The 19557-nt window shown below is 37.5% G+C and overlaps 1 protein-coding gene across 5 annotated transcripts in view; it reads right to left on the bottom strand.

Annotated features, from left to right (window-relative positions):
- Positions 1 to 19557, bottom strand: part of HMG20A (high mobility group 20A) — a 44158-nt gene that overhangs the window by 16653 nt on the left and 7948 nt on the right. For 2 of the 5 annotated variants that reach the window (XM_067305475.1, XM_067305476.1), the window contains exons 2-4: positions 5684 to 5790; positions 3706 to 3798; positions 1426 to 1573 (exon numbers count right to left, since the gene is read on the bottom strand). In XM_067305475.1, coding sequence (XP_067161576.1) covers positions 1426 to 1573; positions 3706 to 3798; positions 5684 to 5697 — 255 coding nt within the window. In that variant the 5' untranslated portion in view covers positions 5698 to 5790. Of the gene's footprint in view, positions 1 to 1425; positions 1574 to 3705; positions 3799 to 5683; positions 5791 to 14299; positions 14364 to 19557 lie in introns of those variants that run through there. The other 3 variants (XM_067305478.1, XM_067305477.1, XM_013957272.2) reach the window with 2 other exon arrangements.

Here is a 19557-nt window from a genome sequence, read left to right as displayed (position 1 = left end):
ATAACATTTGTAGCAACTTCTAACTGCAAAATCATGAGAATAAGAAATAGTCTAAATACACTGAGAACATACAACTGAGATAACCACCCTCTTTTTTTGGGGTACAAATAACAATGGAACTTACTGGCTGGCCCTTTTGTTTCCTGTCTTACTCCAATAGTGATTCAGACCCAATCACCTCAGAAAGAGAAAAGTCAAATCAAACTTCCAAGTTTGTACCGGACTACTGAATGATAATATGTCACAGATTAGGTCTGACCAGAGTCTAATATTAGTTTATGCTATGAACCATGAGGAGTGATAGTTCATGAAATTATTATCCTCACTAAGGCAACTGCAAGTATTATTTTTATTCTAATCCCCATTTTCTTTTGAGTTTGGGTCATTTGCCTCAACATCATGTTTTGAGAAACTTTATATATTAGCTAGCAGTTGCTACTAACTAGTTTATTTTTCCTTCCAAATCTTTTGCCTTTGAGCACTATGTGCCCAAAATGTGTGTGACAGGACAGTCATTTTATATACTTTCTTTCCCCCCACAATTCTTATTTCTACCATGAAATATGTCGGAATTTCAAAACAAACTTCAAACAAAAATTCAAAGAACTTTAAAGAAGTTGAGCATCATCTCCAATGAAGAGATGAAGAAACTCTTCAGGAGGGAACATTGCAAGACTTGCCTGGGGCATACAGCAAGTGCAAGGGAGTGACATAACTAACACTCATCCTCCTGGTTTCATAATACTAATATAATCTCTGGAAAACACTGTTTTCCTTTGCTATATACATACAGCTATTTCAGTACTTCTAACTTCTCCCATAATCAACATGCTCCCTCCATCATGTTATTCTTGGTTACCTTTCTGGAATTTTACTACAAAAAAAGAAAAAAAAAATCAAAACTGAAGACAAACATCAAGGGGAATATCAAATTCATCCATCAGAATCCAAACTACTTTCATGTCAAATTTCAGTTCCTTCACGATTTAGTCACCAAATACCGTGTGCAACAGTACACAGGCGAGTCTAAAGAAGCAAGCATAATGCTTCCAAAGACATCAGTAATTCCCAAGAAGCGTAATGGTCTCACTTCCCTGCCTCAGAAGACATGAAATAAATTGTGGCAATGGAACATTCAATCTTCAGAAAAACCAGAGGCAGTACAAGTCTGGGGACTCTGCTGGCTAAGCCAGGGAGACACATGTTTTTCTCTGTACAGTCCAACTGCTAGCTCTCCTTGGCTATCTGTGTATGGCTGTGCAACACATGAGAAATAACCAGAGAGAATCAAAAGATGAAAATGGCAAATGGATGAAAATTTGTGATCCTGTAAAAAAAATCTAAGTAAAAGGAACGATAATGACAAAACTTTATGCTTTAACTCCAATGAGAAGTCACTGTTTTAACAATATTATTTCACCTCACCTCCTCCTCAGGCTTCTGCTCTGTGTTTTCAGCGGTATTAGAGGACTCATTTTGCAGTTGCTGAGCTTGTGACAAATCCTCCACCAAATCTGGGTTATTCACAGACTGTGAAGTTCCACCACTGAATGAACTCTCAGAACGAGCTAATCTGAAAAAGCACATAATAGTGAGAAAGATTTAATCATACTGCTAAATCACTTCCTTCAGTCTTCTAAAAGATGCAAAAATATTGCAAATATATTCAGTTCTAACACTAGCAAGAAAGAAAGCATTTCAAAAAAGTCACTTTTGAAGAACTGATTGTTCCATCCAAGCAACTGCTGTAAGTGCTTGCCATAGCTGTCAGGGACTTCCAAACACTATTTGAGTTTTAAAATATCTTGTCTAATTTTTAGTGAAGCCTTTGATTACACAAACAACTGTCAAGCAAATAAACAACTGGATCAGAAATCAAAAGCGTGAATCTACACTTCTTCAAAAACACCTGAAAGAATTTTAAGTGAAAGGTCTCATCTTCAACCAATATATACCTTTTGGATGCATTTAATATATTTCTCCATAAATACTCTTGAAAGATTGTGGTTGTGTATGATTTTGAATGGAACTTCATTCGATATGAACTCCTGTTGATACACGTGGGTATTTAAAGCACAAACATGACTAGGTGCCTGCAGGCTCCTGAATGGCCACTATTAATTTTGTTGCAAGATCTGTATCAATCCACCATACTCTATAAAAGGGCCCAGCGACCTGGAGGCAGAAAGCCAGATGTGCAGATATATACAGGCACATATCTGGAGGCACATACAGATGAGCACATATTTTGGGACAACAATCGCCTAGTCATTCTAACCACTGTGCTCAGTGGGCAAATTCCTAACAGAGTTTGGGACTCTCATTACAGATTCTAATCCCTTCTTAAAGCAGGCTGAAGGTTGCCTGGCCTTAGGCAGTTACATTCATGAAAATTACTATAAGAACAACATATGCTTCAAATCTACTTTGTCTGTTTATTCATACACAGAGCTGCTTACATACAAGACAAACATCTTAAATATTCAAAATAATTGTTCCTGTTAACAATGTAGCATATAGCTATGGAAAAGTGAGGTATAATCACAGAATTGTTAGCTGAACGCCTACAGAAAAGTTTGTCTTTAAATAGGCAAAACAGTATCTTTATTACTCGCTACAATCACCAGTTGGGGCATAATTACCAGTAAAGATACAAAGGCAGGAGAGTTCCACACCTGACTTTCAGATATCAGATTCAGTTCACACTACCAGCAATTAGAGAGGGAGGAAGGGAATACAACAGGCACCCTGCTATTAAAAATCAATTAAATTTGATGCATCAAAAGGAATATGCAACAATGCAGTTAGATTTTCTCAGAATCATTATTAAGATCTGAAGAGCAGTTCAGCTTTCCTATCTGCTGGGTAATAGTTACCCTTTAGCAGGGAAGCTTTCTAAACTATACAGATAGGGAAAAATTTCAATGGGATGTAGCCATTTGCAGTGAAAAAGGATGAAAGCTCATTCAGCACATTAATCCCTCTTAAACATAATCCAAATTTGAACATCTACCTCATTTGGCACCAGCAAGTCTGAAGTCCCAGATATGCAGAGCCAAATTTAGACCAGTTTGAAGGGAGCATCTCCACATTTATTTCTATAGGGCTTTACCTGTCCGCAAAGTCTGAATTTTATAGCCTGGAGGTTTATGAAAGAGAAAAATTCCAAGTACCAACACGCAGCAAGAAGCCCACATACTCCTAAAAGACTAGGTTCTTTAGCCTTTGTGACTTTAAGAGGCCACTGTTTTACACTCTGTAAAAACAGAGTCAACCTGAAAAATGAAAAGCATTAGTTTCTCAGTGATTTTTGGAGATCACTGATGAACAGTATATCATTAATAGAAATGATCTATTCAGCAGGGACCACTATAGTCAAGTGATACACCCTCCTTCTCTGCCCCCATTATGCTGTCTAAATCTCTCTAAAAGACTAAAATCCTATGGAAGCAAACTTTTAAAGTTAACAGGGATGTAAAAGAAAAGTTCAATAGCTTTTAATCAGCTCAGAAGCCGTGTTCCCCTTCACGCAAGATCCTATGTTGTTCTGTCAAGGCCAAGGGAGTGTTGCATAAGTTTTTCCTTCTTCTGGAGAGTTTACTTAGCATACCTTTCTTCCCACTGAAACAGTTTCCCTGGCAAATCCAGAGATGGTGTCTATCAGCAAAGCAAAAAAAAAAAAAAAAAAAAAAAGTATTTGCTTACCCAGTTACAGTAATTTCACTACCTTCCTTAGATCCATCTTCATCCGCAAAAAGCGGAGGAAGGGTGGAACCAGCCACCAAGTTCTCCATTCCTCTAGTAAAAAAGGGGGAAAAGGTAAATTATTTCATTGTTTCCCATAAGCAGCACATCTTTTTAAACATTATGTAAGTCTAATTTACTGTCAGCTCATAGACATATCACAACCCATTAGCCCCTATTTAACCCAGCAGCCAAGCTAACTAATTTTTCAGCTTTTCAACTTCAAAGCTTTTTGCAACTCAGATCCACAAACCCACCTTCATTTGCATATAATGTGTGCAACACTGTGAGGATTTGTCTCCCTTGCTCTCCTTGCTCCTCTGCCACTGCACTGATACCTCAATACATCTGCAGTGACAGCACAGAACCAGTTTCCTTTTTTACTCCATAAACCTATGTGCCAGTCATAGCTGGTTGACCTCAGGACAGACCCTCCAAGCAGCTGTGCTTAAGGTCAGAGAAGAAAAAGGTCATAAATGATGCTCCATCCAGAGTTTACCTCTGAGCCCAGGGCCAGAGCAGCTGTAGCTGGAAATCACACTGTAGCATCCTAGTTCCTCCCTGTAGACAAGTTTACATTCATCATATAATCAGCACATCACTACACAGATCCCACTCTTCCAATCTACCCTGCCATTCAGCCTAGAAACGTTCATCTTCACCACACATCAGTTCCTGCATTGGCCCAAGAGAAACCTGCAACTCTAAGTCTCCCCTGAAGCTTCATTTCAAGGTTGCATTTGCCAATTCCTTGTCCATATTTTCATGATATAGCTGTACACATAGTTGTGTGTTATTCCTAAATAAGACTACACAGCAATGGTAGCTGGATTATTTTCAATTTACAGACTTCCATAAAAAAATACAGAAGTGAGCAATCAATTATTTGAGGCACAATGTAACTTCTCATTTAACAAACTACTCCCAAGTTAGAATCCATTTCTTTTGTATCCTTGTTGCCTTCCATGGAAATTTGATGCATGAGATAAGAAAACCATGAATAATGAAATTAATTCACCCCCTTTCTTAATAAAATATATCATTGTATTGGAGAAAAACAAACCCCAAAACAAAAAAGCATAAACAAAAACTCACAATTACTGGTTGCAGTTTCAGCCTGTCTCACAGGGAAATACCAGTTAACTTTCTGTTCCTTTAGTTTAGAAGTCATCTTTGAAGAACTATCAGATATTCCACTTGAGTATTGTTACCAACTTTCAGCTAGTATAGTTGGACTTTAAACTTGGAGAGGCTAACGTAAGTTATAATCTTGTGCTGTTTTCTCCTGGATCAGTATGCTTTCCATTCAGCACCGAGATCAAACTAAGGTGATCTGAGTCTCAAAATCCTCCACCACATGTCTAAAATTACAAGGTTTTTTCCCCCTCATAATTTCATAGAGAAAATTTTTCTATGAGCAAAAGTAATGACACTTTCTTACATCTCTTGCAGATTCCTATCACAACAAATACTGCTCCCCCCCCCTTTTTTAAAAAATAAACAGAGCACACTAGAAGAGCAGGATGTACTGACTTGAGTACCAGACTCAAGGAAAATAAGAGCATTTTAACTGCTAATACTACTACTTCCTTCATGCTTTTCCAAATCTGACATCCTGTTCTGAGATTGCGAGCTCTGCTCTATTCATTTCATGACTCACTTTGATAGCACAGGAATATTTACTCCCTTGAGTAACACATCATCTCTGCACCTTCACAAGATATTACAGATGCTAGAGGCCTCACTAGATGATAAAAGAATCACTCCAGTAAGTCTCCAATTCGTTCAGCTAAGCAAACATTCAGTTAACGCTCACACCAGCACATCAGTTGGAGGTCTAGGTGTAACAGGCACCAGATACAGAGAGTAAATTTAAGTTCCAAACAAGATATCCTTCTCATACATGAAGAAGAAAAATGCAAGAAAGGAGAGTAGTTACCTTCTCTCTTTCATTTTTCAGATGACATCCACCCTTCTCTCTTCTGCTTTTCCAACTGTTCAGATCTTTAGATTGTTCTTAAGAATCCCATCATTCCGATCCCTTATCTAGAAAATAATTAAAACTAAGTAGACTGTTTCTAGGTGGCACAAACTTTGACCTCTAGTAGAGAAACATCCTTTATTCAGGTAAAAGAAAGACTCAGCTAGGAAGGAAGGAAACTGAATTCCTACTCTAGTATTATAAATCATGAACTGAGTCTAGTTTTGGGACCCCAGTTCAAGAGAGATGTGGCAAAAACTGGAGAGTGTTCAGCAAAGGGCTGCGACGACAGAGAGAGGCTTAGAGCATGCGACCTGACAGGAGATGTTGAGGAAACTGGGCATGAGTAGTCTGGCACAGGAGGCTAAGGGCCAGTCTAAGAGGTGCCTACAGCTACTTGCAGGGAAGTACCAAAGATGACAGAACCAAATTCTCAGTAGTGGCAATGGCTATAGTTGTGTTTTTAGAGGTTCAGATTGGACATTAGGAAAACAAACGTCACTAGTAGAGTAGCGCAGCAGTTGAACAGTTACCAGAGAGGTGGTGGAATCTTTATCCTTGGAGATTTCAAGTACTCAGACAAAGCTGTAGCTGACCTAGACTAGTGTTGGCAATAGACCTGCTCTGAATGGGATGCTGGACTAAGATGACCTCCAGATGTCCCTTCCAAGCAACATCTACAGATCTATGAACTGGAACCTTACATTATGCTTTTTTCCAAGTGCTAACATCTCCTACAAAAAAAGAGAGGAAGTTGACTGAAAGCTCCCAAACAGTGCAATGCTTTCGGGGAAAGTGTTGAGAACCACTCGTGGAATAATTAGTATTTTAATTATTAATGAAAGGAGAACAAACTGAACACTTTTTCACATGTAGAAAATCTAGCTAAATCAAGGTTGGGGCTTTAAATACAAGAAAAATCTGAAAATTCAGATGATTGGAGGAATGAGCTCTTCTGATACCCAGAAAGCTGTTTAAGCACAACTACTAAATATATAGCATACTTGATCACTGTATGAAACAATTTAAGAGTAATGAAGTTTTGCTTTGTTATACAACCTCTTTTAATCTCTTAAAAAAAAAAAAAAAAGTCTAGGCAATTAGGCCAAAACCTTTCATATATATTTTGAAATGTATTTGCAAAGCTTTGTGCATGTCTTTGAAAAAATAAAAAAGCTTTCTTTGTTACCCAGGCTTCTCTAGCAGCCTTCTCAGGGGTCAAGGGCCTCTTCATAACCTCACCATTTCAATCTGGTGGCACTCAGCACTCCCACACATGCTCTCTGCATCTGAACATACCATTACAGTGTTTCTGTCCCTCATGCCTACTGTGACCTTCTCACCAGGTTCCCCATTTGTCTGTTCACATCTGGACCAAGTCAGCTGCAGCAGAGTATAAGCTTGCTTTCAAACTTTGGGGAGGCAGCCGGACATCAACCTTAACAACATATAAACAGAACACAAACACAGGAAGCTGGGAGAACACACACTTCATTCTTCTTTAATGTTTGTTTTATTTAACCCATATGCTTTAGATACTAACTCTTTCAGCTGATACTGAGCCAGGTCCTAAAGAAGTCTAACATCAGTAGTTTTACAACGGCTTCTAATCTATCTCAGCAAACAAGAAAACAAGACTGTTACCAAAAAGCTGAGTGAGAACTGATGGGAATCTACACAAGTCTTTCAGTTGCACTTCCTTAACTTAACAACATCCCATCCCTTTGCTCCAAAGCCACTGGCACCTAGTTTCAACCCCACTGCAGAGTTGTACGTTCATTTCAGAAATGTAGCAAAACAAAAACCTAAAGAAAACAGTGGTAGTGGGGAAGAAGGGAATTACTGCTCCTCAAACTTGAGCTCCAGCAGAATTTGCAGGCCTTGAAAAAGGCAGTTGGCAAGCCCTAACTAGATCTGTTCTGAAACTAATATTTGCATAGCTTTGTCAATGTGAAAGCTGGCTAAGGAGCTCAAAATGAGACACATTTGACTACTTTTTTAATGGCTTACAAGTACAGTTGAAAAAATGAAAATAGTATGCATCTACCCAAATGCAGAAATAAACTATAAAGGTTTGGAGATTAAAATCAATCTCACAAGCACTTCAACGCAACGTAAATAGGCACCATCTCCAAAAGCAACTAATTCAAACTAGAGCAGTTCTAAGTTCACTGCACTGCCATACTACTAGTTGTGCTGGCTTAAGGAAAAAGCCAGATAAGTTTGAACACAGAAAGACTGATTTTGACTACATCGTTGCAGTGCTTGCAGAACTGTGACGTATTTTGGTATATATCCGTACTCAGTTATATTTCTTTAGAGCTTACATAAGGCAGAACAGAGTGCAGCCGAACCAAAACTGCAGTGCTCAATCTTACCACCATGCAATTACTGTAGAGATTCTGTTCCCAATTTTAAATTCAATATTGCAACACTGTTCTTGGACTGCCAGCAGCAGACATACAGCACCCATTCTACTGCAGATGAGCCAATATCATCAGTGATACATTTTTCTGACTTTACCTTAGTTCCAAACACCCCAGGCTCTTTCTTGTACTGGTTTTCCTCCAAGTGTAAACTCCAAATAAAGTTGAGGTTTGGGTTTTTTTCTTGTATTTCATACACCCAGTATCATACTGGTCAGCTGTGGAACAGCAGTGACAACTTGATTTATAGAAGCTGGAAAACTTCTTGGATATCTGGTTTGAGGTGCATTACCAAGCCAGATGTAAAGAGGGGGAAAAATAACAAGACAAACGAACAAAGCCAAAGCAAACAAAGACAGTGATCAAGGAGGAAGATTACAAGTTTACGCTCCAGAGAACAAGGCAGCATTATGTGTGACCAAAGGTAAGCAAAAATCCAAGATGGGACCAAGAAAAGTCTCAGTAACAAGTCTCCAACCATGTTCTCAGTGTTGAAACATCAACAAGATTTCCAAAGATCCATTAGACGCTTATACCAACATTAGTTAAACCTCTTTACGAGCCAAGGGAAGGCTCCATGTTATCCTAAGCCTTCAAAGATCTGGCTTAATTCTTCTCTTTTTGTTCCTTCCTTCCCTCATCTCTCAGAGGAAACAAAGACTTCATGGCCCAGAAACTCTACAACAGTCTTCTGACACTTTCATTTTAAATTTTCTAGCCAGACAATTCACTTACAGTGAGTACTCACTACTACAGAGCTGTACAAACACGGTTTGACAGTATTAATGAGAAAAAGAGAAAAGAACTAAAAATCCCATAAAAATATAAGTTCTACGATATACATCAACAGGCAGAAGACTCAAGCAGTAGGGAACCAATTACCTTCAAAAACCAAAAGTATAATTTAGATAATGTGAGAAGAAATTAAGAAAGGAAGTTTAACTGTTGTGGTCCATAGCATGCAATTGTAGAGAATGTTATTCTAGTAAGAAAAGATCATATAACTGTTTTATCCCCAAAAATGAAGTGGCTGGCTGAGTCATATTTTGGGTAGACTCAGAACTATCATATAACCTAATTTCTAATCACACGTGTACAGTAGAAAGAAAAAGTTAAAAGAGAAGGTAGTTGTCACAGCACAGCTGAGAACAAATCATGACGGGGCTAAACAGAACAACTGACTTTTCTGTAACACCATTACTGTGGCTGCATTGTTATAACGCTGTTGGGCCACACACCTAAACACATGGCTGATGTCAAGTGTAAAGACTAAGACTAACTTTAAAAAAAAAAAGAAAAAAGAAAAAAAGCACCTATGCATGCATAAGTGAAGGGTAAAATTTGTAACAATCAACTTTTCCTTCAAGGAATCAAGCCATATTACTCATACAGCAAAGATGCCATTTAAAATATGCCTGAGTGCCATCAAACATGATTTTATTCATCAGATCATCTGAACAGAGCACACTTGCATCTTTATTTTTCAGAGAATGAGACTAGATTTAGAGAGAAACATGTTCATGGCCAGTACTTGTACAACAGCACCAGCTATAAGTAGCCATTCTTCTCTAAAACTATGCAGAGCTATCTCATGGCACAGCCCAAACCATGAAAAAGTCTGTACCAGACCCAAACCAGAGCAATTATTGTACCTACTCCAAAGCACGTTCACCACTTCTGAAAAGCAAAACTTGCTTTGCTTGTGCAAAGTGACTTCATAGCATATGTGAAGTAAAACTGGACTCTACAGTGCCGCAAGTCTGGTCTTGCTGAACATGCAATAAGCCACTGTCAAATGCAGACCGACTTCCAACTCATTACAAGGCCAGAGTCTTAAGATGGTCCTAAACACTGGAAAGGAATGGTGAAAATTGTCCTCAGTAAAGTTATCTTTTCAATGAATTAAAAACATATCAGATCCTAAGTAAAAGCAAGAATTAATATTTAGTCATCTAATTAAAAGGCAAAGTTATAAATATATATTTATAATAAAGTTAAGTATATTTAAATATGAAGTCAACATCTGAAACACAGCCTGTAAATAAAACACTGCATGAGTTCCGATTACCTCATTGCCAATGCTAGTTTTAGAAACATTACTGCGGAGTGGAAGATTTTCCTCCCATACTTCCTGGTCCTGATGCCTCTCATACTTCTTCGCCAGAACTAATAGCTCCAAAACTTACCATTTAGAGGACAGCAGATAAAGATTTTCTGCTACTTCACAGAAGAACCACAGTACTCCTTGCCTAAGCATTAGAATTGAAACACTTCATGCCTTCCATAACTTAAAATCAGATGATTTATTGAGAGAAAAACCATAGGAACACTACTTCCTCTGTCTGTCTGCATTAAGTCTAGTCAGAATATCAAAGAAAACTGAAATACACTCCAAATTAACACCATAATGCTTTTGGAGTTGTTAGAGGAAGTTCAGATTCTCTCTCGACAGCAGCGTTGTCCTCCATCAAACTGGAGCAGAAGTATATTATCCAACATCCTTGACTGCAAAATCAGATCCAACTTTTTCCTACAGACAACTCATTAGACAAAAGTCTTTGCATCTTCAGGAAAATTGCGAGCCAAACCTAACGAGATGAAGGGTTTTTTTTTGTCAGACCAAAAAGTATATATAAGAGAACAGCCAACTGCTTTTATTTTTACTTCTTGCCAGAAAAAAAAAAACACACACTGGAGACCAAAATAAAAACTCTCAGAAAAAAATTTCCAAGTTACATTACATTTCCAAGCAACTTAAGGGAAAGATGTAAAGCTTAGTTTTATGCTTAGTTTATTTGGATCTTTGTGGCAAACACTGACAAAGCTATTAATACTCAAACCTCAGTAAGAGCTGCCAAACAGCTGCAGAAATGTATTTTAAAAAAACAAAAAAAACACCACTTAAGTGTTTGGTTCTATATTTAACCCGTATTTATAAGAATGCATTATGTGGGTCATACATGAGATCTCTTATGTACAAAATCCTGTTTTCTAGAGTTTATGCCCCTGTTCAGAGAGCAAAGGTGTATATGCAACTCTCTGAAAACAAAAGCAAAACAATTTCCCCCCTGAGCTCTTCCCTTCGAATACATGAAATAAATTTTGCACCAGTCAAACTCAACCTTTTTCAGATTACTTGAGAGAAAATAAAACCCCAAATTGAGATGACCATACAATTAGTCCTGTTATCCACCTCTAGATAGCTAAATCATTAACTCCTATGCAGGTACCAGGAGGGAAGGCTTTGTCATCCAGTCCTCAATAGCAGGCATTAAATGTCTGAAGATTGGGATAGTTCATATTTTTCTGAATTAACTTTCTTAATTAGCACCAGTTGTCATTTAAGTAACACTATAACATATACATCTCTGCAAAATTAATTTAATCATCACGTCATAGATCAAGAACATCTAAAATATTCAGATCACAAAAAATAAGTATTGGAATAGATCCTGAGAATTCTTTTACTTCATGACTCTACTTAAGGGAAGTTCAGTATATCTCTACCAGGAATGACACAGGTTTGTGTAGTTTGTCCTTAAAAAGCCTCTTCTGAGTATCCAGTTACTGTAAGCAATCTGGTCTACCACTTCACTTGCTTTATCATTTGGAAGTTTCTCTAACAGAATCTGAGAACCTGTTTCACAGGACAGCCAAGTTTTCCTATAGCTATTTATGTTAAGGCAAAAGAGCTACCCCCATAAAAAAAACAAAACAAAACAACCAACAACCATATAACAGACACACAAATTATGCCTTGAGCACAGACATTTCTCTGAAACCAGTGATTATAAATGATCAAAGAAGTTACCAGGTACTGTTAGCTTCCTCATTCAGTGAGTAAACAGTTACTTTTATTCAAAATTAAAGTTCAGTTCCTCTGAATATTTATGTCAGACTGAATCATTTCTGTGTTTGTGTAATGCAAACATAAGAGTGTCATGAGCTAAGCAGTTTATTAAAACTGTAAATGAACAGAATCTGAAGCTTTTCATGGCATTTGCCCAGCTCTAACATCTACCAGCATCATGTAAGTGAAGCAAGAAACAGTATTTGTTAATGGCTGCAGACTGCTGTGATGATTTAAAATACTATACATTTACTGTGAACTAGAAAGAATAACTCTGAATGTCAGGGAATCCAGATTCTGACCAATGAGTGAAGTGCTAAATTACATATTTGAAAATAAAGTAATTTAATAGTGAGTACAACTACTGCTGAGACTGGTAAGTTGTTTTAAAAATAATTTCATCATTTCTGCTATCTCTCAAGGCCCCACTCATCACAAAAGTTGTCAGGAAAGCTAGCATATCCTCATAGCTCACTTAAATTCCTTGACTAGAAACTGTAGCTACTGCTACAGAGGAAGACAGATTGGAATTTCTCATGCACATACCCACCAAAACAAGTCATTACCGATCATTTTACAGAATAGGGAGTTGAATACTTTGGATGTGAGAATATACTGAAGAGATTGAATATATACTTCAAAGAATGACTCACCACAGGCTACATGACCCAATGTGAAAGCATCTACTCTGACCTCAAGAGCAACAAAGACAGTATGGAACTGGATGTTTTAATGCGCTGATATGGGTATAGGGGCAAAGGTTAGAGGAAATGAAGTGTGGGAAGAGTAAATGACTCTTACACAAAACATGCAACTTATTCTGCCTGTTTTTAGAAACTACTAATCTTTAGAAAAATATGACATATCAATTTCCATATGCTTTTCCTCTCATTTTTCTCATGCTTGCTGTTGCCTTGCACTATTCCAACACAGAAAGAATGAATTTCAGCAGACAAAAATCTGAAACATCTTTGCAAACTAAATATATCTTTAGAACTTATACATCTTATAAGAATTTATATATCTTACAAGATATCTTAGATACCTCAGAAGAAATCACAATTTTAGATAGTGTTAACTGTGCAAAATAACAGTTATATAAATGCTCTCAAGCTGATCTGCTATTTCTTTAAAGGATCAACAGACCTAAGGCTAGCAAAATCTTTCTAATAACAAAAGTAGTGAAGAACCGGAATAACAGCTTGGGGAGCTTAGTCTCTAATCTGTTCTTAAAGCTCTCCAGTGATGGACAAACTTCGATCAGGGAATGATGACAGTATGGATGAATATTGCATTAAGTGTAACAAAATCTCTCAGCCAAGGCTCTTCTGAAACACTGTCTTTAATTTGGGATGGTTTTGCATACATATCAATTGCATCATATGACACAAATTGTATAGAACTCAAACAGACTATGAAGGAAAAAAATAATAAGAAAAGTAATAAAAACAAGCTTGGTAGAACAGGCATGAGGTTCAAGCAAAGATCAAGAAATCAGTAGGCACCACATGATGGAACCTCACCTAGATTCATGAAAAGAAAAGGAACAAAACCAAATGACAGTCACAGAGTACCATTCTGCCAAGCGCTCTCTTCTGGAACAGCAGACAGATGTTTTGACCAGTGCTAACAAGATTCCAAATTTTCCTTAGCCCACCACTAAAATGTGTAAAGATAAAGTGATATAGGAAAAGACTACAGTCAAAATTTCAATAAAAGTTTTAAAGAAATTGGTTCTTAAATGCGTTTTTAAATGGGCACATATCAGGATTCCTATTTCATCCACAAAAGGGGAATGCATACAGAAGTTATAAAATCATACAAAAACACACATACTTCCATAAAGGTATGAGCTTATATCAACAGTGGGATGTAGACACGATAGCATAAAGCTTTACCCAGCCTCATCTTCATCCTCAGGAATGTCATATAGTTTCATGAATGGAAAACAGAAAAAAATGAAGAATGGTATAGATAGTTGGAACGAGCTGACTGCTCTCCAGTTTTAAGCAGTACATCAGACATCCAGAGATGCTTGCGAGGTATGGGAAAAGACAGGCAGAGAGCACATTTCTGGAACAACTGTGGCATACAAAACTAAAATCCCTAATTTTGCTGCTGAAAAAGCACTGAAAAGAAAGAAGCTATGCCAACAGTATGCCTAAATATTCTAGGCCAAGAGTGCTCAAAACAGCTTGTAAACATCTTCAGTGTTTCATCTGATACCCAAGCCATTTCCAGTAACCTAGACAAATTGCTCTGAGGATAGTTGCTAACTTCTTCCACCCACTTTCTTACCGACACTGCCATCTCTTCTTTGCACATATCCCATCATATCATAGGCAAGAAGCCAGAGAATCCAGGGGAAAACAGTGACGAAGAGCAGAGCATCACCGCCTAGAGCTTGAAGCCAAAGAGCAAACAAGGAGAACCTGGGAAAAAGGTGAGTGAGACCTAGATCTGCTCTTACGACAGCACCCCCAACCAACTTCCCTTTTCCCCAGCTGCTCATCTGGCATAGGAAAGGAGGGGCTGCAAACAGGAAACAGGCATGAGCTCTGCAAAGAAGAGTTGATCTATGTACACAGTAAATTTAGTCCTAACAGAGGATATAAGTCTCTTCAAGTAGGCTGAAGACTGAACGGACAGGAGGATGGAGTTCTCACATGGAACACAGCCAATGTTTCAAGTACTTATGTTTGAAAAGATTCCTAATTCATGTTTAGTTTTAAGTGTTCTGAAAGATATTTGGCATTCAGGTTTGAGTATTTACCATATTTAGCAAACGGTAAAGATTTACACTGTTTTTATATTTCCTTTTGATGATTTCATTTCTATATATATTTGTTAAGTAAATATGGTTCCTCTGGGCTGAAGCATAAATAGTATCCCAACATTCCTATATATGGATAAAGAGGCATAGATGGATTAAAGGACATCATATAGGAAATCTATAAGAGAGCTAAGAATACAGCCAAACTTCAGAAACAGTCTGATGCTTTAAAGTGCTATTAATCTTAACCCTTTTATTGTGGATATCTCAAAAACTGGTTAGTATACCACTTCACCTTGTATATATCAAACTATTAGTCATTTCTCAGTTTCAGACATCTAGAAGTAGTTGTGACAAACTGACTAGAATACACATTATACAATTTTTATTGCAACATTAAATGACAACTAAAGTCTGCACGATCCTTGACAAAAGGTCAGTAACTGGTTTATTCACACTAAGGAGTGGGAACACGGAAAAAGATTTGATTTTCAGAAGGACTACAACATACATATCACCTCAATATAATATAATAATCAGAAGTTCACTGCCTTGATCACAAAAAGAGATTAGGCAAACCAGCAGAACACAGCAAGCTTTGTTAATATTCTGTCTTTTCGGATTTGTGGACCCCAAACATTTCCCAGCAGAAGTGCAGGTACAGTACTGCAAATTTAGGCAACTTACTTTCCTTGGTTACCTTTTACAGCCTGTTGGAAATAAGTACATGGATTACCTGAGGATTGATAATGACATTTAATCCTACACTTTAGGCCAGAGGTTCTTTAGTTAGACAACTGTCAATTACAGCCATTAGCACTCCCTTTCCTTTTAAAGAACTACTCTCAAAAAGAATTTGCAGCTGTATTTTGCTCCTTCCCAACATCTCCCAGAACAAAAGCAAAAAAGCATGACATTGCATTTTAAACACTACATTTTAAAAGCAGAAAGCATTCAGCTTTTATGAAAACTTTAACAATTATATTTGAGCTTACAGACTTCCTGAGATACAACATTATGTCATAGTGATGGAAGCATGGCTTTCCTGGTTTTTAACAGCCCCCCAAAACAGCTAATCCCCACCCTGGAACTGTTTCCTGACCTCTAAAAAGGGTCATCTATGTATAACTGTAGACAAAACATGACCACAGTATTCCAGTGCTCCAGGGTAAGGTCTCAAAAAGAATCCTGCATGTTCAGTCCATACCTAAACTGAACTTTGTTTTTTCATGATAAAATATCCTCTCCAAAAAACATCTTTTAGGGAACCTTTACCTGGCTGCTGTTAAGTGGTACACATAGAATGATTCTCCAGCAATTAATAAAGTAATAGTTCTCAGAATAGGCAAGTCCAGATAAAGTCTAAACTTCCAGATAAATGCACCAATGAGCAAACCTTCAGGAGCATGTTGTAGTGTGTGGCTGAAGAGTTCTGAGAGACCACAGAAGAATACTGCACCAGACCCTACTTAATATCTCCCATTCACAGCATAACACTTCTAGGTCTTGGAGTTTAGAATGCAAAAGACAAATAGGAGAGGAAGCCTATTATTTGAAAATATACTGAGTAACCAAGCTAATTAGGAAAAGAAAGAGATTTTTTCGAAATTTCAGCTCATAAAAATTGTACATTTTTGACGGTAGAAGTATGTTTCATTTTCGGCTAACAGTCAATAAGAAGTATTCATTCATTTCACACTGGAATTTTCCCATACACAAGTAGCCATCTCTCAATCACCATCACCTTGTATCTATTCCTATTTAAAATGCCTTTCTCAATCACAGGTTTCCTAAAGTCACCTAATATTCATACCATTGATTTTATACATAAATACCTCCTAACCACTAAAAAAAAAATTCCAACTAGCTTTGCTGGCTAAGCTCAACCTAGGAAAGCATTAATGAGCAAGTCAAGACTGTCTAATCACTTTATTCCTTATGTTGGCTGTCCCTACCCAGTTTGGGGGGGTGGGGGTGGAGGGAAGAAGGAACAAAGAAAGAAGTTCAATTTTAGCCAGTCTTTCTACTATATTGAATTAATCCCATTTCCATAAATTAAACCATTATTTCTTGCATCATTATTCACATTCATTGAGTCACACACAAGTTTAGATTGGAAGGGACCTCTAGAGGTCACCTGGGCCAAATACTCACTCAAAGGCAGCCCAGCTTTGAAGTCACATCATGTTGCTCATGGCCTCATCCAGTCAAGTTTTTAACATCCCCATGGAGAGAGGTTCCACTACCTATCAGGCCCCTGTTCCATCCTCACGGTGAAAAAAACATTCCCCTTGTATCCAATACAAATTTCTCCCTCGCTGCAACTTGTGTTAATTGCTTTTTGTCCTCTCACTGTGCATCTCTGAGAAGGGTCTGGCTTTGTCTGGCTAAAGCCTCCCATGAGGAGCCTGAAGACAGCAATAGGAATCCCCCTTCGCCTCTTCTCCAGGCTCAATAGCCCAGTTCCCCTCAGCTTCCCCATACACATTGCGTGCAGCAGCCCCTAGGCACATGGCCCCTGCAGGGCTTGCTGGAGTCTGCCTGCTTCTGTCCTGCACTGCACCCAGTGTGCACTGCCAGATACCTCTGTCTATATAAAAGAAAAGTCAGACAAAATTAGAGACTGATACTAGCTAAAACATTGCCAAAGATCTCACTGGAAGAACAAGCCTAGGGAAAACTCAGTTCTCCCAATTCTTAGTTCACACCAGCTGCTTGACCATACTGTAACCTCAAAGAGGTCACCTAATTCTAAAACGCAGGCTACAGATGCATTAGTCGTAGTTAGTGGCTGCAGAGACATCAATTAGAAAAACAGAAATTCATTTTTACAATAAGAACTGGTACCTGATGCCCTAATGTCTCATAGCAGCTTTAAAAATTAGATCTCAACAGCCTCTCTGCCTCCTCTCCGCCATACAATTTTTTACCTCCATCACCTTCCTCCTATATACCACCATCTCCTTATGTGCTTCAATAAGCCTCCCACACACTCTTTGAATTTCTCATCAAAACCACTTTTACAAATCATGGTTTGTCACCCTTGCAATATTTAACACAATACACTTGCTACTTCTCCTATGCATTCAGCATTCAAAAAGAAACCATGTTATTTCACTGATGCATCATTCCTTCTCTTTTCCTTCTAATATCAATTGCCATTTTATTTGCTTGTCAATTTTTGCCACTGTACTGTCTACTTTGCATTGGGGTGACTGCTTTGCATTTCAATTATCCTTTAAGCATCAACTTATTTAGCAATAGAAATGCACAACAAATCATATTTGCTGAAGGATGCCAGGTAACTTGTCTGTCTGATCTGGAAGAACCTTCAATTGCCTTTTTTTTTTAATTACAATTTGTTACACAAACATGTTTGAAGGAGTAAGATGCTAATGAGCAAGTTCAAAACTTCTATGAAAAACCTCATACCTCTATTTCTGAGATTTGTAATGCAAGTATGACACATACATTTCCTACAGTAAACTGACAACTCGAGTGAAATATATTTGCATATGATAGACTAGTGTACCCTTTTTCATGATAACCATAACTTAACATATTACTGCAAGGCTGCATTATCACAATCCTTCCTCATCATCACCCACAGCCTCCTACTGGCCATTCAGTCACTGATCCACATTCACGCAAGTTGCGGGGGAGGCATGCAATATACCTATAGACCAGTAAGTTCCCACATTTTCAAAAGCATTATTTAAATGCCTCCAAAAAAAGTCAATTATAGACACTTCTGACAAATGTTACTGACCTCAGACTTGAGAATAAATAGTTCTGCATGAATAGAGAAAATTGGTTTTTGCATATTTAATTCCCAAAAGTCTATAAGACAGCTGAGCTAAAGGCCAACATTATATTTTATTGAAAGTTTCTGGCATTTTCTAGGCATTTGTGATCTCCTCTGTCTTCACACTCTTTCCTCATTATGAAATTTTAAACCCTTTGTGCATGCTTATCTGCATATCAATATTTAACAATACTCTCCCAAATAACAGCAACGCACAAATCTAAGCTTTGGAAACACACAAGAAAGTTTCTTGTAATCTGTTATTTTCTGCATGCTTTGCAAACCCTTCTGATAAGCATCTTTTTTATAATTCTCCTGGGAAACACTTTGTTAAAAAGGCATTGGGACAGAATGCAAATCTTTTTATGATTAGCAATAAGAAATCAAGTTATTCTTTTACCTAAAAAAGTATTTAAAGAATTTTTCTACAACAAAATGCAAGCAAAACATCCATAACTGAGTTCAGATCTCTGCAATCTTGCAAAGTATTTTAAGTTCCTGTAAGGTTAAGAAAACAATATTAGAAGAGGTTTCTCAAATAACAACAATAAGTTCTTTTCATATTAGCATGATCTTCATATCACTACTCATTCAAAACAATCCATGTGAATTCTCACAGATTAAATTAAACATGCAGTTATTAATTCTACAGTTCCTGTATTCAAACTTAAACAGATTAACAATCAAATCAAATCTTAGGTTAAGACAAAGACCACTTTGGTTAGACTAATACACATACTTGCAAGATTTTTGTACTTCCAAGAAAATTTCCTGGGCTAGAATTAAAAAAAAAAAATTTTTTTGTTTAGTTCCACTCTGTAAAACTAGAGAACTGGCATATACACAGGCCAGAAGGGATCATTGTGATCACCTAGACTGACCCAGTGGACGTATCTTCCTGTGCCCATATATCTTCCCTGAAAGAAAATACAGAACACAAACAGGAATTCAAATATACATAAGGGTTACCCAGTACTG

Source organism: Apteryx mantelli, chromosome 15 (assembly GCF_036417845.1).
Source record: "Apteryx mantelli isolate bAptMan1 chromosome 15, bAptMan1.hap1, whole genome shotgun sequence".
NCBI lineage: Eukaryota > Metazoa > Chordata > Aves > Apterygiformes > Apterygidae > Apteryx > Apteryx mantelli.
The sequence above is the reverse complement of the archived record's forward strand: the minus strand, read 5'-3'. Positions and strand labels throughout refer to the sequence as shown.